Below are 20,612 nucleotides of genomic sequence, written 5' to 3'. Positions count from 1 at the left end.
GCTGTGTTGCCAGGTCTTTTGTGGCGTTCCGGTGCTCGGTTAAGTCAGGAAAGTCCTGTTGTGCGCGCTTTGGTGATTCTTCGGGAGTTAATCGATTTTGGCATAGGCTTTACCATATACTGTTGATTTTTCATGATCAAACGTGGTGACTTCCAGTTTGTCCACTACTTTAAATCGGTGTATCCTCAGTAAAAAAGGGTTTTTCCCAATTGCACCGTAGTTGTAGATATACAGTCAGTTATTCCTCTTACCCTACTGGTTCCATGGGCAGCATCCACTTTATAGGCTTCTGTCAAGATCACTTTCATAGGTTTCTTCTGAGAACTATCTCATATAGTACTCATAGAAACATTTTGAATCCCATTTTTCAGGGGGATATTATTGTCACTTTTATATTACATATGTCGAAATTACCAATAACTACTATAGTAAAAAAAAAAACTAAAAAAAAAACATTCTTCTGGAAAGTCAGTTTTATTATGAACTCTGTGAGCAGTGACAAAGACGGTAGAAAGACTCTCTGAAGATGAGCCAACCAGATCAGAGTGGCTGTGTAGATCTTTTGTAAACCTCTGACACTCCTCCTCACTCTGACATACTTAAGCAAAGCAGCAGCTGAAGCAGCAAGCCTGGCACATCAGGCTGTCATCTGGAAACGTCATTATAGTCTCCCTGCAATGGAGACAAAGCAAAGAGGGAGATAAAAGGATGGCTACAGTGGCTGCACATCAAGGTTTACTTATACACCAGATGAAGTTATAACCTACTCTTTATAAACTGTATAAAGACATAAAAGGCTCTTGACATCAGTAGTAAGAGAATGTGCCCAGTAGAACAGACTCAAAAATCCTGTCTTTCAAAAACTTCCAGAATAAGCCACCACCTGTCTGGATGACAAAGTGACACAGCTCATTTCTTCAAAAAGCAAGAAACAAATAATAGTTTCAATAAATAAATAGTTTGCCTTTCAACACACAACCATTTCGGTAGACTCAAGCTTGAAGAGTGATGCTAGATTGAGCTCACCTTGTTTCTTTGACTTTCTCCTTTGCTTTTGCCAAGATCTAGTCCCAGTCTATAATGACACTCAAACATACTGTAGCCTAGTTGTCAAGTCAGGCAGTTGGTCTCCTGCTGTTTTGACCTGTGTGTTGTGAGTCACAGCTTCAAATCCCAGGTGAGCTGTAGGATTTCTGATCCATACGGCAGGATGTGACAGAAAAGTCTTTCTTATAGGTATATGGAAGTAGTGGAGCTATATTTGTACAAATAAGTCTTAGAAATGTAAAAACTCAGGTAAGGTGAAGAAATAGATTATTATGTGCAGGTGCATACGCTGTGATCTAAAATCAGGATCAAATCCCAAATGTGTTTTTATTGATTATGGATAAAACTTCACTTGAAATTGTTATGCTACTAATCTTGTTTATCACAAGTGTGAGAAGTCAATTGAATAATTGTCTATTTAGGGAACCTTTTTGGCTCATGTGCTGCCCCATATGGGCTTAATTCACTGAAACAGTAGTGAAGTAAACTGGGAGGTGACATACCAGCTCTCTAAAATCCATTTCTACATACACTAGGTGTTTCCCAAAGTTGCACAAGAGATAGTTACATCATATCCTGTGTTTTGGTAAAGGCAAAGGTTTTTCTCTCTTTAATCTCCTTTTTTAATGCTTATTCTTCTACGTTATACATTTATGGATGAAATCTGACTGCAGTCACTGACAGTTAAAAGACAATATAAATCCAAACCCTCCCACATATCCCACACTGTGGGCAAGTCCACACAACACCTGGTGAAGACAGAATTAAAACCATTTTGAGAGAAAAATATTTTTCAAAACCTCTAAATACAGTCTAAAGATGATGTCTGTTTAACAAAAGATAATACAAAGAAATATTATTTAGCTTAAAGGAATGAATTCTTTTTAAAGATTTTAGAGTTAGAGTTTTACATTTTTGCAGAATTTTTTAGAACAACTGATTTTCCCTGCTGGGAAGTATAAAAATCACAAATAAATGGGCTTTAAAATGCTCTAAAAGCAAGATGTTAAAAGTCAAGGGGGTGAAGTCTTGTTTCAGCAGCTGTAGTTAAAACTCAATCAGTTGCTCAATTTTTAAGTCAGCATGACTCAAACCCGGACTCCACATGTTTATGTAATGAAAAATGAAACTGTTTGCTTTGAGATTCTCCATTTCAGAAAACCTCTGGCTTTCCTCCAGAAAGAGCTCTGGACAAGCTGTGGTGAAGTGGATGGCATCACTTAAATAAATAATAAATTTACAAATTAACAATTTCTTGCTATGTTGTTAAATCTAACCCATATGAATCTAACTCTCTAAATCAGGGTGAAAAACTCCCACCAGCCATCAGCCAAATGTCATGAACGTTTGGTTGTGGCAGGTGGTTTTGTCAACTTTGCAGCCATTTTAGCATGGTAACAATTAATGCTAAGAGGATGAATTTCTGAATCAACGCTCATCCTCACCCTGCACTCAATGTATTCTTGTGCCGTTTTTTACACCAAAAATTACATAATTAAAGCTCAAAAGCTTTACAGTATATTTTTTTAATATAGATAGCAGCAGGTTTACAGAAATATATTTGCAAGAGTATACAAATGCCCCAACAAAAGCCAAAAATACAGAGTTTTTTTCCCCAAGGGTGATTATTTGACAGTTGTTGACATGGTTAGAAACATAAAGGCATCTTTCCCCTCGCCATTTCCAGGACCTAAAAAAGGCTAACAAGTTTACTAGCAGAGTGGTTCACTTGTATTTGGAGTGACGGGACTTTAAAGATCTCATAGGCATGTGGAGCAGGAATGGGTCTTAAATTTAAGGCAAATTAATAATATTACACTCAGAACAAATCAGCAACAAACTGTTTTAAAAATGACATTTAAGACATTTTATAATTCTGAATTCCTGATGTTCTTAAAGTCACGCTGAAATGAAAAATGACTTTTTTTGCCTTTTTAGCTTATTAACATTATCATTAATTAATTATCATGCCATACACCTATTTGACAATTCATGCCAAAAAATAAGGGGAAAAAAAGTATATATATATTTTCTTGTATTTTAATATGAAAATCCCATTACTTTTACTTCCTGGAAAAAGGACAATATTTAGCGGTGACTTCCAACCAATAAAACCATCCCGCCCCTCCGTCCTTCCCATCAAATAAAACTGTTTCTCTCCCTAACTGACATCCCATTGGTTTACACTTTTGAATGACCCCTCCCCACATCATGTCCCGCCACATCACATGAAGGAAGCAAGATGCTCTCAAAATGCTGTTTCATTGCGACTTTAATTTATGGGGAAAAACAAAACATGCATCTGGTTTGTATTAACTTTTATTGGCCTGAATGACAAATGACGTGTGAAACATTTGGAGTCCCAGTGACTCGGAGAGGCCCTGAGAGAAATCAAAAGGCTCAGGAACCACCGCACTAGTAAACAGTTTTCCTGGGTATAAAGGAAGCCTCTGCATAAAAAAAAACCCCCAAGCAAGACATGATAAGAAGATTGACAAACAACTATTGACCCTTGTTACACAAAATACTAAAAAAAATGACCCCATGTGTGGGAAGGTTGTTTAGATAAAAGTGAAATCTGCATTTCTCTTGACTGACAAAAAGAATTAAAATCCATTTCAGGCGGCACACAAAGCATCAGAAAGTATTTCAACAAGCAACATAAATAATTGATAGAATTAGAATATCTATTTTGTTGTCTCCTTTACGATGAAAAATGGAGAGGCTATATAGAAAAATATATATTCAAAAAGTAACAGATCTACATTTATATTAGCTGCATAGCAGTTTCAGGAAAAAATCGTCTGCATCTACGTTGTACAACATAAATGCAATGGATACTTCAGTACAAACAGGTTAGATGCATGACAGAAATTGCACAACACTACATTTATCTGGTCACTGTTGTAGAGCATTTGAAGCACACTCAGTCTTATGGCTTGCAACATTCTAGTTATTGAGGGCTAATCATCACTGCTATAGTGCCAGTGGTGAGTTAAACAGGCAACAATGGTAAAACATAAATCTGGTCTCTACTAGAAAAGTTTCTCAAGGCACATGTATCTACTAATGTTCAAGGATCTCACCGATACGCTCTAAAATATATCTCTTACTCTGTGGAATCATCAGCCATATAGAGGTTTAGGCAAGAATGTGGAAGTTGTCCATTAACTCTGCCTCTGCCTCCACTGGTTCACATCACTGAAAGTGCTCGCCTAGCTCTTTAGTCACAGCTCATTACTTGTGAAATTTGTAGGCAACATTTGAATGCTTGGTAACACTTGCAATAGCTGCGCCCTTTTTCTTCTTCTGTTATTACAATAACCGGTAGTGACAAAATGTGAAATAAAAAAAAAAAATGACACAGCTGGTTCTATTGCTATAAATAGGAAGATTTGTTAGATTCTGTAGCGTCTTTAGGAAAAATACACCACTAACAGTGCCCAGTCTCCCTCTTTTGACTAGAATTAGTAGTTACTGTATAACGAGTCACAATTCACCATATTATATTTTGTTACTCTCCAATTACATCGTGAATACAGAAATGCGGGAGCTGTAATTCAAACAGTCAGAATATTTTTTTCCCCAGTGTGAAGGTAAAATACCCTTGTGTTAGAAAACAAAAACAAACAAAAAACATTTTGAACCTACGTGAGATACATTTACAGCTACACTGTAAAAATATATACAGTATACTAATATTTAAAATCATCAAATTAATTGGTCCTATTTTGAAGGATGTTTGATTTGGACAATAAAAACGTTGTTGATGTTTGTTGGTGCTTTGCCCTTTGCATGGCTTACTGTAATCTGTTTGGTCAAGAGGTTGAAAAGCTTGTTGTGACAATGATCCAATGAAACCAATCATCAGCCTTGGACAAACACATGATATGTATATTAATACAGCTAAACCTGTCCAAAATCACAAAGGGAAAACTGTGCACAGGAATGTACGTGTTATTCATAGTGTACATAGCACTTTTCAATCCCATTTCAAAACACCAGGCATCACATGGTGCCAGTTACAGCTTCAAGAGGTGTGGGGCCAAATCACATTGCTGGTATCAATACAATTAGATCAATTTGAACACAAGAATTATGGGATACAATTTAGATAATACCAAACACACAAATAAATTAGATATGCTTCTCTGAAAAGAAGTACAGGTACTACACCAATAAAAAAATATGATAAAGTATTTGTAAATCTGGTAATAAAAAAAAAAAAAAAAAAAAAATCATAAATACTCATGTCTATATTGGAAACACAAGTTCTACTATTTCACAAGTTGAAGAAAGCCAATCACAGATAGCTCTTTTCTCCAAAGTAAGGTTGCCTTCAGGAGTAGGGTCCCTTTAAAAACCAAAAAGAACTCAGCTCAAGCTCCGGTGTGGGCGACAGGGACACACCATCGCTCCCACAAATCACATTACCAAATGGATTTTTACATCATCTCCATCACAAAACAATGCTTGTTTTTAAAGTGTATAAAATGTAATGGTGTTTAGAAGTCTTTCTAACATACAGTACATAGACAACAAGATAACAATTGAGACATTCAACTGAGCTACTCTTGTCGTCGTCAGAGACCAGCCCCTTGTTCATGCATATACTTAGACTGAGACTAAACACGACACAATTATGGTTCCTTTCCAGCACAATACTAACAAATAACAGAAAAAAAACAGTTTGGCAGCAGGATATCATGCCTAACAATGAGATCAACTTTGAAACATCTACATTTTGGAGGCAAAACGAAAAACCGATCCAGTCATTTCAGCTACCTTCTCCTTGTTGTCATATGGCAAGTCGGAAACAACATAAATGAAAATAACAACTCATGAGCCATAAAACTGGCCTGTCATCAGGATGAAAGTAAAACAAGACTTGAGTCAAACTTGGGTCCTGAGGTGACCAAACACTGGCCAACTATAGGCAAGAGACTTAATTGTGTCAGACTTGAACTGTTTGCATTTATAAGACAACACACACGATGGGCTCTACTCCGCATGGTAACACCGGCCTGGACACGATAAAACAATGAAGGAGCTTCTGCTTCTCCACAACATGGCGACATTCACTAAATCCATCACATTGATAAAATTGGAGAAAAGGCTCTAGCTGGTCTAAGAATACTATTCCAGTTTATGCGTGCCTGACGCATCATGCCATGAAAATGGCACTAAAACACATAACTATATAATGACAAACATAATAATATACACTCTAAGCATGTGCACAGGACATGCATACAGAATGGTTATAATATAGGTGTGCATGTACTCAAATAAGAAAACACAAATATTTTAGTTTTATGTCAACTAAAATTACATGATGTGAAGGCTGATTTTTTCCCCCCCTCTTGATACACATTTGTCCTCATTCACCCGGCCTTCTAAGCTGGCTTTCAGGAAGAAATATACATAATGTTCAAGGTATGTAAATGTATTTTCGGGAATGAGTAGTAGTAGTAATAGTAGTAGCATTAGTAGTAAGATAGCTGGCAATGAGATGTACTGTTATATCACAAAATGAGAATGATAAAACTACCTATTTAACTCATGGGCATACATGAGCAATTAAGTAGTAGAGAGCAAATGATTGTCTGTCTAATAAATGAGATATGTGGGAGCTAACTTAAGGTATGAATCCAGTAGAGATATGTTTGCGGAGGAGTTGACTAGTCGAGTGTTAAACTGTCTATCTGTATTTCTGATCCGTGTGCTATGCGCCTCCCAGCTCCCGATGTTTCGCGATGTGTTAAGAAATGTGTCCTTGTCACTGTAAACGATGAGGACGAGGCAACCGTTAAAAAACAACACCTCTGGTGGGACTGTACCCTTTATGAGTAACTGGTCACAGAGAAGAGCATCGTAAAGTGCTGAATGAAAAATGTAAAAAATATATTCTTTGCCAGTATATGTTATATTTCTACCATCTAACATTCCTAAAATAGTCAACTCTTTGTAAGGTATAAAATGAGAGTGTGTTCTAAGCAGTAGCAAACTGACAGTCTGGTTTTGGAAAATACAGAATGATATGCTAGCTACTAACGTCTTTGCTAAAAGTGCTATCTGTGCACTGTGGAGATGGCTAAATATCAGAAACAGAGACATATGTTTCATTCACAGCTGGAGATGACTTTCTTCATTACAATGGCCACACTGACAGCTGTTGGGGACACAACAAATATTCTATTATATGTATTGACAAAAAAACAAAAAAAATCCCAACTGAATTTATAGGTCCTTGTCTGGATATTTTTGTCCATAAAGAAACGGTTATCATCCATGCCACTCTGAAGTATCTTCATGAAGACTGCTCTTTGAGAAGAGAATAGCTCACCAAGAACAGCAGCACATTACAAAGTTCAGTTCAACTTTCACTGCTCTTTCCCAGTCAGTCTTCCAGGATCCTACAGGAGACCAATTCATGTGTTAGTAGGCCATCAAAACATTCAATGTATCAGATACTATAAGCACATATGTCTCAACCTTCATGATGCAGTTAAATGTAAGTTTATAAGCATATAATTGTCAACAAAGACAGTATTTTGACTATTTTGACTATATCTTGAAATGATTAAATAAATAACCAATAAAAATATGAACCTGTATGAAGGTTAGTAGGATCGAGTTAAGTTGCTGCCTGGCTCCTGCAAGCTAACCAACAGGTCATCAATCTTCTCCATATTCTGAGAAGCAGCCATGCTGTTCTGCAGAGTCCCAGATTCTGACAGCGACTGGTTGAGAAGGGACTGGATGTGTGCGTCACTCTCTCTCTGGTTCTGGCCAGACTGACTGATGGCTATAATCTGATCTGACAGCGTAGTTCCAGGAGTGTTTATCAGCTGGCCACAATCTGCAAGGGGTGGACAGAAAAGGTTAGTCAAAATGTGGCCACACTACCTTACAACATCCCATCAATACATATTGATTTCATGATGGATGTTCTATCATGACGTGAGAATCTGATGTATCTGGTTGCTTTGTGTTTTTTATGCATAAATTCATGTTTGGTTTTGCTTCAGTTGATAAAATAGATGTCTATAGCGCATGTTGTTTCATCTACATTTAAATAAAGTAAAATTACATGTTAATAATTAGCAAAAGCATCCCAGAATTTCCTTCAGTTCCTTACCATTCTGAATCCCAAACAGGAAGAGGCCAGGTTGTTGAGGCTGGCTGGGCTGACTGATGGTCCCGCTGACAGCGGTCTGAAACAGAGTCCCTGGCTGCTGCACAGGAGAAGAGGTGGTGGTCTGGAGGCCCGCCACGCCATTCTGCGTGGCAAAGATGGCTGTCTGGGGAAGCTCCTGGGCAGCCATCCCCCCCTGTAAGGAGGCCATGTTAGACTGAGGCATGAAGAGGCCCACAGGCTGCTCTTGGCCGCTGTTTGAGCTGCGGCCCAGCTGCATGGGCTGCTGCTCCTGAAACAAGACCTGCTGACGCGGCTCTGTGGGGTTCCCTAAGGCCATGGGCTCAGAGCGATCCTGCTGGCCGACGGTCACCATGCTGGCTTGGGAAAAGAGCAGAGAGGGGTTCTGGGGCTCTTGAGAAGCTAAACTGCTGCTGCTCAACGGAGGCATCTGGCCCTGGCTGCTGAAAAGCAGGCTGGAGGGCTGGTCCTGGTTGGACAGCGGACTGCTGCGGAACAGCAGGCCAGCCTGCTGCTGCTGCTGCTGGCTGGGAGAGAGGGTGTTTGCAGATGGATGTGGGGAGATGTTCTGAAACAGGGAGGCTTGTTGGGGTGGCTGTGTGTGGGGCTGAGGCTGGGAGGGCTGCTGCTGTTCCATAGGGGTTCGCTGCTGAATCGGGGAGAGCTGGGTCTGAGCCTGGAACACTGACTGCGGCTCAGGAGCAGAGGTCTGCAGAGCGCTGAGGAAGGCCAGCTGCTGCTGCTGCTGCTGCTGAGTACTGCTGGTTGTCAGCTGAGACGGCAGGGAGGTCTGGGAGAGGAAAAGGCTGGGGGTCGAGGGCTGCTGCTCTGGAGAGAGACTCGTTCCGCTCAGGACTGTCAGGCTGTTCTGGAAGAGCGCAGCCTGGACTTGCTCTTGAGTGTGAGAGGCTTTCTGAGTGTGAAACAAAGCCCCCTGTGGATCTTGTGCCTCGGCCAAAGAACTGGGATTGTGGAAAAGGGGCGGGGAAGGGTGCGAGGGTGTCTGCTGGAGGAAGTTGGTCTGAATAGAGAGGAGTTCATTGGCCTGTTGAAAGAGAGCTGCTTGCTGTTGCTGCTGCTTTTGCTGCTGCTGCTGTTGTTGCTGCTGCTGCTGCGCCTGCTGGAAGAGCGATCCCTGGTTCGGCACCACGCCTTGCGATGAACCCTGCTGTTCTGCGTTCTCTCCCTGGGAAGCTCCCTGGAATATGCCGCACTGCATCGGGATCTGCGACTGAAACAGCTGCTGTTGTAGGTTCTCCAAAGCCTGCTGTTGTTGCTGCTGCTGAATTTGTTGTTGCTGAATTTGTTGCTGCTGCTGTTGTTGCTGTTGAATTTGTTGTTTTTGGATCTGTTGTTGGTGCTGGATGTGTTGCTGCTGTTTGGCCATTGAGTTGTCAGGCTGTAGTGGTAAGTTACAGAACCCCTTGGCCTGAAGTTGTCTCACTGCCTCCTCCAACTGGGCCACTTCATCCGGGGGGAACAGGGGCAGCTGGTGCTGTTGGGAGGCAGGTTCGCCACACAACCTCCCCACAGCCCCAGAACCGCTGCCTGGCCTCTCCTGCCCTAGTGCCTCTCTGGGCTCCAGGAGGAACTGCCGAGAGCCTTGCTGCAGCAGAGGGTCTGCGGGCACAGGGAAGGAACTGGTGGCAGCGATGTCCTGCTTCTGGATAGTGCTGAGGGGCTCTGCGCTGGTGAAGACTGGAGCCTGGACTTTGTCAGGGTCGCCTGCAGGCTGAGGCAGGTTGCTGGAGAACGGTCTGCTGTTAGTAAGATGGCTGGAAGTCATGTCCAAGGTCTGTTGGGCTGGACACATGACATCAGCCGTCTGCTAAAAGAACCAGGAGTAAAAGAAGAGTAAGAGTAGAAGAACCACAGAATCATTTATCCACACTGCAATTAGCTTGCTTAATTTTCACATTAAATAATGTGGCCTCCTGTGCCTTTGTAGAAACCTTCTGCACTGATTAGTGATGTTTTATTGAGGTTTTATTGCCAAATTGTTGTTCAATTGATTTGTGTCCCTATGGTATTTGCTGTAGCAATTTTTTTATGTTTTATTGTGCTTTGTGTTTTTATTGTGTTGTTATTTTTTGTTTTTATTGTTAATCCTGTCTGCAAATCACATTTCCATTACAGGACAATAAAGTATGAACTGAATTTAATTAAATTGAATATTGATATAGTTTGCTGTATTAAATGACTTGTATGTCACCTAATACATTTTCACTATGTAAAACAGAGAGGCCATTAATGAGGTTAGAGAGCAATACATCACCTTGAATACTCCAGCAGGCTGGAGGTTGCTGGAGACCTCCATCGGAGTGACTTCTTCTCTCTTTACTAGAGGCAACATCGCAGGCATCAAGGCACCATCTAGAACTGTAGGAGCAAGAACAAGGAACATATTAGTCTTGATTAAACAATTGTTTTATTTTCAGTTATTCAAGCAAGTCATGCAATACACCGTGGGTAAAAGAGAAGATGTGACATTAGTCTCAAGCAAGAGACAGTCCGCTGTGAACTTAATAGTGCAATAGTGTAGCCCAAAGGCAAAGAAGAGCTTTCAAATGACCACTATGTCCCACTCATCCCAAACCCGACTCATCCAGCATCCCAAGAGGGACTGGAAGGAGAGAGAGAGAGAGAGAGAAGAAGAAATGGAAAAAAATGGAGGGACTCTGCAGATCATTTTATCTACTGAGGGGCTTGCTTAAGCTTGTCCTCCTCTATTTTACACCTCTACCTTAAGGGGAGCTTAGTTGTAAGACGCCTTGTCAGGAAAGTAGTAAAAGTTACAACTTTGTGGGCTTTGTTTAGTAGGGAGCAAGTCTAAAATGTGAAACCAAAGAGAGCACAGCTAGGATTTGGGTCAACGGTGATTCAATACATATAAAAAAAAAATGCTTTAAAAATATTTGACCAGTATGTGATAGGCAGGTTGGCCCTAGCACAGCGGACAAGAGGGATCAGCATTAGGATAGAATCTAGAAAGTCTGGCATCAGTGAAGACCACTTGAAGCTGAATTTAGTCCTGTTTGGCACATGGGGAGGAGGTGTGTATTAAATCAAGAACTGAAATACACACAGCTACAATAAAAGTTACAATTGAGAGTGCAATCTACAATAGTTTAGTAAGAAAGAAAAAAGTACCTTTAATTCGTTCATCATAAGCACAGGCCTTCCCTGGAGAGGGGGTCTCTTTCTTCACAGACACGTCAGTTTTTGCTGCAAAAGCATGCATCAACAAATTTTTAGTTATATGCTTTAATTTGTTTCAATTTACATATAAATACAAATGCTTTCATGTGGGATACACAATGTAACAAAAATGTATATGGTTTTCTCTCAGTTCAATAAAGACATGAAAATTAAATGTAAATCTACATGGAAGTAGTAATAGTAGGGAAGAAGCCAAGTACGATGTAAAGGACATGACCAAGTCTGGTATCTTGCTCTGGTAACATGCATGTGTGATTTTTTTTTAGCTAGATCATTCGGCACTTCCATGATTTGTTCATTGTTTTATTTTTAATTCCTTTGTTGGTCATGTCTTTCAACCAAGGTGCCCAAAGGACCTTGTCATGAAAAAAGTGGTGACAAAGAGGGGGTTGAATCTGAATCTGAATGAGCAAGGTTTCCTGTGCTGAGAAATGGGCTGTTTATAGTATTGTTGAATGGTTTTAATCCCCATGAACTGCTCTGTTGCTACTGAACTGTAGGCGGTGTTGTTGAGTAACGCGCTGCAACAATAAAATGACTTTTCAGGGATTACAGATAGATTTGGATCATTTCCTTAATTGTGAATATATTTTTGGATGGTAAAATATGAAAAAGGTATATAGAGCATTTACATGGCCTCGTTTCTTTAAAGAGTAAAAGTAAAAACCACATGCAACTGACTGCACTCTCATCACTTTGTTTTACAGTGCAGGCCTATTAGGCATCCACCCAGTGAAACCCACTGAAGAAACAGCTCTTGTTTTTGCGGTGCACACTATGGGTTTCTGTCTGACAGAGACGACCAAATTATAGAAGATTTGTTTGAGGTGGTTAACTACAGTCAATCATATGTGTCAAATAAACAGACACTACCAAATTAAATTTCAAGTTGTTGACAACATTTAAATAGACAACCAATTTTTTGATATGCTTTAACTTCTCTTTTCACCCTGTGGTTGGGATGCTGGGAGTCAGCCAGCTAGTGACACGACTCTGCAGCGAGTAGGGGTTAAGCGTTCAAATTTGTTTATTAGGGAAAAAAAACCCTTGTCCCATCTCGTTTTCAAGGGGGTCCCGAAAGTGTCTTACTAACGGATACTTCTGCAGGTGTGGCTGCATGGGGGAATGAAGCCCGGGCCCTCTGGTTGGTTGACAACCTCACTAACCATTAGGCCATCCTGCAGCCCCATCTATGGTAAGTAATCAATAAGTGACATGCAAAGTGGCTTATTAGATCTTTTAACTGAAATATACTAGAACAAACCCAAGTCTGGAGTGTAGGTAAAAGGCTGCACATCATGGGATCGTCCGGCATTCGTCACCACATAGATTCCCACACACACTGCAGAGGTGATGACTTGGCTCTGGTACGGAGGAACCTTCACTATCAAGTGATTCTTGGGAGTGATCGTATAAAAAAAACACACAGTCAGCGAACAAGAATGAACAGTAGACCTATTCGCACTTATGTAAGCTGTGGCAAGTCAAGGGGGCAACAGGCATCAACTTGCCTTTCTGACGTACACAAAGCCAACATGGTGAGTTAATAAGGGTTTAGTGAACAGACATAAAACAGTTAACATAAACAGACACAGACTTCACACAAAGGACAATTTATGCTTAAGTCAGTCAATTTTGCTGAATAGTAAGTCAGTCATAGTAACCACTGCCATCACAGACATCCAGTGATTCAGCCCCCAGACGTATTAATCACTGGGTCCTGGTTCACCTAGTTCTGGGCAAAGGTTTAAACTGGTCTGTTGAGACACACTCAGTATAGCCTTTGAGTAATTAGGTCAGAACACAATGAGGCCACTCAAACCTTTGAACCAGCAGCCATTTAAGATGATTACATCTAAACCCCCATGCAAATCTGAACTGGCTGCTTCTATCTAATCACCTCATTAGCCATTGGTATTTATCATTTGGGACAAGAATGACATGAAGAATTACCTGGTGAAACAGCTCCATGTCAATTTCAGCCTCTGCCTTCCATGATTTCTCGTCTGGAGCAGAGAGAAGGTGTATAATGTCAGTCGGAGACAACAGCAAATTAAAAAATGGAAAATAAATTGCCACAAAGGCTGATTTCTTACCAGAAATATTCTCCTGAAATATGACTTTGGTGTCTTTGAGAAAGTTCTTGCCAATGATGAAGACCTCCTCTCCGCCCCTCACTGAGCAGCTGTGGAGCGACTTCTTCAGGATCTCAGGCACTCCTGCAGGCTGGGCTGCAGACAGGACAGAGGCAGCCACAGTTAATGCATTTTATATGTAGGCATTTAGATAACGCCTGTATAACCAGTGAATTACAATGAGTGAACAGGTAGGGGTTCAGGGTGTTGCTCAAGGACACTTCAGAAGCACACATCGCTGTTGATGGACACATTTGGGGATCATTCATAAAACTCTGCATTAATAGAATAGTGGCGCCCGTCAATTTTACCTGTTTCATTTTTAATAATTTACTGTACATACATTTTCATTAGGTAACATTCATTTCTACAATACACCGTCTGACTAGAGCGGGTGGTATTTTTTGCAGCGCTGTGTGCTTTTATAAATCACTTTCACAATATGCAAATGATAGGAGAAAACGCTAATAACAACCCAGTATTTCACATTTATGAATGAGCTAACAGCGTATTGTGACGGTGTCTGCCCCTAATGTCACACTAAACCTGCCAGTAAGCTTTATGAATAAGCCCCATTGGCTGTGGGGTCAATCATGTGTCCTTCATCAAAAATGTCCATAAATGCAAAATCCTTCATTTAGTTGAAGTAACCATGCTAGCTGTGTCATGAGCACAGACTACAAATTAGTCTATGAAGTTAACTGCGGTTTTGACACCTTCATGAACCTTCAGTATTCTCGGATTCATTAGAAATGGAATGAGACATCTTCCTTTAAGATTAGTCACCTCTTTATCGGATGAACACACAAGTTACTGGAGCTCCCTTGTTACCACACCTATTTTCGCCTAAACCTTACATATTTTACATTCTTTTTGGATTTACTGTAACCACCAGGAATGTTGCTGACAAATATTTTCATCTATTGGATATTTCTGGGGCGATAACGCTTCAGAGCACCATCTAAGAGGACCGTCTAGTCACATGCTACACAGGCAGTTTGGGGATTTGAAATCTACAAAGACAATTCCACCTTTTTTTCTGGACGTTGTTGTTGGAATCATATATTTCCAAACTCAGTGATATGTTATCCATTAAACAAACCTTAAACTCTATGCCAGTTGGAGAACTTCCCTTAACCAGGCTCACATGCATACAGTGGAACTGGATTAGAGTGTATCTTTTCGGCGAATTGGTCAAGTAAAATTCACGAAGGCACAATGTTTTCGTACTACCCAAATATTGCCCATTTCTGACAGGCTTTAGAAATGCCAAACGTTGCTATAAACAAGTCAAGGCTCCTGCCACTCCCCTTTCCCTCTCACAGATTTCACAAGTCTCCCTCACTGCTCTGCACCGCAATTACTCTTACACACACACACACACACCCACACCCACACACACACACACAAGCACGCATGCACGTACGCACGCACACACACACACACACACACACACCACACAGATGCCAAGGGAGATTACTAAGTTATATTTTGTGGAAAGATATTTCCCTGGATTGCATGCTGGCTCTCTGTAAACAATAGAACTCCACACACCTCTATTCTTTCTTCCTTTCCTTCTCTCTCTCTCTCTCTTAAAACAACTCCCCAAATCCACTTACACAGAAACTTTCTTATGGCCCTAAGCGGTCTTTCCTGTTTATGAAACCTACCACACCCTTATACCTATTATGAAGGAACACTTTGTCTCCAAATACTAACATAAAAAAGACAATGATCTCTTGACCTGAAGCTAATTAAACTTTAGAAGGACGACCTGTAGCTTCAAAGGAAAGAAAATAGTTTATGCTGGCAATTATTAACTAAGTAGGTTGCGGGTCAACTATCTCTTATGCCTCTTTGAAACTGTTAGGCTATAATATGGTGAAGAATAGGTCAGAATTTATACAACCTCCACAAACAGTTTCTTTTTACAAGTACCCATGATCTGACACACAGTTTTTAATTTTTCTACTGCTCATCCAACATGCTTACAGCGTTTTCACAGCCCCCTGGAGAGCAAATACAATTCACATATGGATAACTTTGATTGACTTACTGCACAGGATTGGAGATGACGGAGTCTGTAGTGTGAGCAGTGATCCGTCCGGACGGGGGATGTTGACCCGAAACACCAGCCGGGCGCGTGTGCTCTTCTTCTTGGAGCCGGCCACACCGATGCGAGCCTCTACGTCTGCGTTACGGAGCTTCAGGATCCCAACACAGTCCACCCTGCACAGAGAGACAGACAGAGACAGAGACAGAGAGAGAGAGACGGTGGTCAGACTGGAGAGCTTGCTGCTAACCCAACAAACTAGTAGCTCTTCACCACAAGCTCAATACCTCACAACACCCATGCATGTCCATTATACATCTCTTTTAGTGAGAAATTGGTTGAAATCAAAATGTTAAACACTGTTATATTATTGGGTAAAAAACATATTTTTTAATTGAAAGGAAAAGAACGCTTGACACTGCCTGGTTTTCTTTCTTTTTTAACATAATACTTTATATTAGAAGGTATTATAGCGAATTGACAGGGAACAGTTGAAGAATATGATAGAAAATGGAAGAGTTTAAGTCCAAGTTTATCAGAATCATGATGATTTTTATCTTTAGGATTTATTATTATGTTCCCCTTTTTTATCGTGTTTTTGTTGTGCTTTCATGGTTTATGGTATGTTGTATGTTTTATGTTATATATTTTGAATATTTTATGTTGTGTATGTTGTTTTGTTGGATAAAAAAAAAAAGATTAAAGCAAAATTGGGAATGTAAAGGCAACCCATGCAGGCTCACTCCAAAAGGGGTTCTGTCTGTGATTTAACAGCAACATAAAAACAAAATTGTACTGCTCTATTTGCTTAGCAACACAAATATATGAACAGTTCACTGTCAGCATGCACACTCAAGCAAAGTACGTACGGTAGCGTCATGTTGGTGCTGGGATCCAGGGACACCTCGATGACAGTCGTGCCCTCGATGTCCACCTCCTTGCAGGCGGTGGTGTTGCGCCCCGTCACCCTGCAAGCTTGGTAAAATCCATGAGGCTTCACCCGGCCAGCGTCATTACCCACAAACACCTGCAAAACCACTTGCTCATTCACCCCCTCCAGCTGTGTATGGGAAGAAAACACAAGAAATATGATACAGTAGAAAATATGTCAGCCAATCAAGAAGGTCTGAATTTGATACGTAGGTGAGGATTTGGTGAAAATCACTTCTTTTGTGTGGGTAATAATGTTCATCAGAGCCAAAATAATATTTGGCACAGAGCACATAGACTGTACAAAGACTTTTAAGAATCAGTAATTTAGTCTAGCAGAAATAAATGTGCCATAAGCAGCCAGTTACAGATAAAGCAGGGGTTAGATCATTTTGTATCCTGTCCTGTCCTGTGTAACTTAGTGTTGTCCTGTGTAATGAGGATTTTGTACCATTAGGTGGCTACTGTGTGTGTGTGTGTGTGTGTGTGTGTGTGTGTGTGTGTGTGTGGCTACCTATCCTGTCCTGTGTGGTGTGTCCTGTCTATCAATTTCTGTCTTGTGTGTGGTACCACAAGGTAGCTTTTGTCTTATCATGCCATCTTTTATGCATTTAGCACAAACTTTTGGCACCATCATTTACACGTTTGGAAAAAAACTGCAGCTTTGTAAAATGTTTTCAATGTTGTAAATGTAACCCAGTCTGTTGCCTCGATGGCCTGCAGCTACTTTTACAAAATTGCATGCAGTCCGACAGAACAAAGCAGCATTTGACAGCTTGAATTCCAATGCCTTTTGATCATCATTTATCATACTGTTTAGCAGACCGTGGGCTGGGATTTATACAATTACATAATCACCTACATGGAAATCTGACTACGGTACATCAACATAGTGTAGTGGTAAACTCAGTGTCACACCACACAGGAGATCTGGGTTTGAATCTTAAGTTTTTACATTATGTTAAGACGGAGCGTCTTAAGTAGTTATTTGATTATTTGTCTATGGATAACTCTCCAGTAGGGGTCAAATCATTTTGTGTCTTGCCGTGTGTAATTATAGGACATGAGAACGAAGCATAGGAAAAGAACAGGCGACACAGGACAGGACACAATTGTGGCACAGGATGGCACAAGAATAGATTTGTACACACATCCTTGTTGGTGCAGGGCTTAAATTAAACCATCAGAATAAAAATGTTTCAATCCCGCAAGGCATCTTCGTCAGGTGATACAAAGCATCTATGCTGGCAGGAGTTTTCTAAAGTGTCACTGATTTGCCCTTAGTATCAGCACATCATCCATCCGGGCGGACGGAGAGATTAACCCGCTGTGTTTTCAAACTGCAGAGACTCCGGCAGTTAAACGTAATTTCCGGGAAGTGACAACAGTAGAATTCAACGGTATTGCCAGTATTGTGTGAATTGTAGCATTACATTAAAAAAGTGGAAAGGCATGTCTTGTGTGAAGAACAGAAACTGCTACCTTTACCGGAAAAATTTAAACTGCATTTTTTTTTTTAATGGGTTTCACGTGTGAAAAGGGGCTAAGGAGTCGATTCCAGTCACTCCCACAATTAGGGTCAGAAGAGGCCAAGACAGGACACACAGGACAAAGAACAGGACAGGACACAGTAGCCACCTAATGGTACAAGACCCTCATTACACAGGACAAGACACTATATTACACAGGACAAGACACTCCACACAACAGAACACAAAATTATCTAATCCTCTCTCTACAGATATGAACACTGTGATTTGCTGGAAACTCTGACAAAAAAATTTAAATCTTCATACAAATATATGGTAAATGAAAACAAACAATATTGATGCAGTGATATTTAAAAGACAATAATAAAGCTGAGTGACCCAATTTGTCATTTGATCATTTGTCAGCTATTTCTGTCATTATTTCTATTATTTCTTAGCTATATGTTTCCTCACCAGGTTTTTAGCAACTGCTGGCTCTACTACATAATTTCATAAATACAACTAGAAATAACCGCCTCGCGGTTGTATGCCTCCGCCAATAAACTTTGTTTTATCATTGCAAGGACAGTCTTTATTTATTGAACATATATAATTAATGTGATTATTAGGTCAACTTAAAGGATTTTGGTGTCTGCAAAAGTAAGTGACAGCACTTCCACCGTTTTTGTAGAATGACCCAAGATCGTTTTCTCAGCTACAGTAGTAAGTAAAACATTATGATGTCACAGTGAAGTTGACCTTTGAACTTTTGGATATAAAATGTCATCACTTCATCATTTTATCCTATTAGACATTTGTGTGAAATTTTGTCATAATTAGCGTATTAATTCTTGAGTTATGGCCAAAAACGTCTTTTGTGAGGTCACAGTGACCTTGACCTTTGACCTTTGACTACCAAATTCTAATCAGTTCATCCTTGAGTCCAAGAGAACGTTTGTGCCAAATTTGAAGAAATTCCCTCAAGGCGTTCCTGAGATATCGCGTTCATGAGAATGGGACGGACATGAGGTCACAGTGACCTTGACCACCAAATTCTAATCAGTTCATCCTTGAGTCCAAGTGGACGTTTGTGCCAGATGTAATGAAATTCCCTCCAGGCGTTCCTGACATATTGCGTTCACAAGAATGGGACGGACGTGAGGTCACAGTGACCTGACCTTTGACCACCAAAATCTAATCAGTTCATCCTTGAGTCCAAGTGGACGTTTGTGCCAAATTTGAAGAAATTCCCTCAAGGTGTTCCTGAGATATTGCGTTCACGAGAATGGGACGGACGGACGGACAACCCGAAAACATAATGCCTCCGGCCACGGCTATCCCCGGCGCGGAGGCATAAAAACAAAACACCTGGAAGCAGATCAGCTCTAACACATGCACACATTACAAAACCTCTGACAATCACTCAATCATTAACTTAATGTTTACTCAATGAAGAGCTGTTTTGCAACTATGCAACCTGAAGCCACTTGATGCGGACATTTGCTGAAGGAGAGACAAAGGCACATTGACCGCCGCAAAAACAGTAACTAACAAAGGCTGTTTAACGGTTTCAAGGTTACCTTTATGGTGGGGAAGCCCTGCTGAGTGCGGTCCTTCACTGACCCTCTGCTGCCTTCGGTCAGGTAGCGGGCGCGGTGCTGGGTCTCAGGCTGGACCAGGATCTTCAGCTCCTTCCCGTCACACTTCTGTGGGTATTGCATCGAAAGACTTCCTCCTTTCAGATTAGTTGTCTGAGGACCATCTGGAGAACTGCAACACGGACCGGTTTGCCATGTTAGTTTGACGGAGACACCAGCAGATCATTTTAGCTCCAATTCTAATTTCAGTTTAATTATATTAGCTAACAGTGATTTTATGGCTTAGATGGTTTAGAAGCTTCATATTTTCAGTTTAGATATCCTTGCATGTGGCATTGTAGTATTTGCAAATTGTATGGAAATGGGGTATTCTTTACAGACCCCAAAATATTTGTGTATGTGTGGATGAAACTGATTGTGAGGCCTTTTGCTCTAATAGCAGCAACAGAGAGAATGCTCTGTAGTTGCCATGGTGCTCTGAGCAATGCAGAGTTAAGAGGCCCTATATCAACCAAGCATAGTCCATCCCGAGCTCTTAAAGCATTCAGACTTATCTGTTTATTTAATCTGCTCTGCTTATCCTAGGTCTTTGAAAGGGGCTCTGTGATTCACCGTGGCTGACCATTGTTTGTACTTCAGTATCCTGCCCCTCCCTTCCCTCTGATCTACCCGCTCTTCTTCAGTCAGAGTCTAGTGGGAAAAGTTGAGCCAATGTGGTTTGTTGAAGATTTCCATCTGTGGTATAATGTTTCATTTCCTCACACTTATTCTGACAATAGTAATAAGTGCTGTATGAGACAATCAAGAAAGGCTAATCAAGATGAAGGTAAGTTATAATAAAGATTAGCTGCCTATTTCTGGACAGTATTAGCTTAATTCTGCAACTCCCAACAAGAGAATGTTGACTAAATTAAATGCCAATCAACTCCAATGATTAAATCCGCCCACTAAATATGCAAGTGAAGTCACTTTCATTGTTTTCTTTGGTCAGCCTACATAACC

The 20,612-nt window shown here is 40.7% G+C and overlaps 1 protein-coding gene across 5 annotated transcripts in view; it reads right to left on the bottom strand.

The window, feature by feature from the left end:
- Positions 1-3,350: 3,350 nt before the first annotated feature.
- nfat5b (nuclear factor of activated T cells 5b) overlaps positions 3,351-20,612 on the bottom strand; it is a 40,911-nt gene continuing 23,649 nt past the window's right edge. For 4 of the 5 annotated variants that reach the window (XM_071910013.2, XM_071910015.2, XM_071910017.2 and 1 more), the window contains 11 exons: positions 19,593-19,782; positions 16,483-16,673; positions 15,617-15,789; positions 13,522-13,656; positions 13,379-13,431; positions 12,690-12,822; positions 11,357-11,431; positions 10,482-10,585; positions 8,189-10,034; positions 7,660-7,909; positions 3,351-7,463 (listed from right to left, as the gene is read on the bottom strand). In XM_071910013.2, the coding sequence (XP_071766114.2) occupies positions 7,671-7,909; positions 8,189-10,034; positions 10,482-10,585; positions 11,357-11,431; positions 12,690-12,822; positions 13,379-13,431; positions 13,522-13,656; positions 15,617-15,789; positions 16,483-16,673; positions 19,593-19,782 (3,139 nt within the window). In that variant the 3' untranslated portion in view covers positions 3,351-7,463; positions 7,660-7,670. The remainder of the gene's footprint in view (positions 7,464-7,659; positions 7,910-8,188; positions 10,035-10,481; positions 10,586-11,356; positions 11,432-12,689; positions 12,823-13,378; positions 13,432-13,521; positions 13,657-15,616; positions 15,790-16,482; positions 16,674-19,592; positions 19,783-20,612) is intronic. The other variant, XM_071910014.2, reaches the window with a different exon arrangement.

Source organism: Centroberyx gerrardi, chromosome 1, assembly GCF_048128805.1.
Source record: "Centroberyx gerrardi isolate f3 chromosome 1, fCenGer3.hap1.cur.20231027, whole genome shotgun sequence".
Classification (NCBI taxonomy): Eukaryota; Metazoa; Chordata; class Actinopteri; order Beryciformes; family Berycidae; genus Centroberyx; species Centroberyx gerrardi.
The sequence above is the reverse complement of the archived record's forward strand: the minus strand, read 5'-3'. Positions and strand labels throughout refer to the sequence as shown.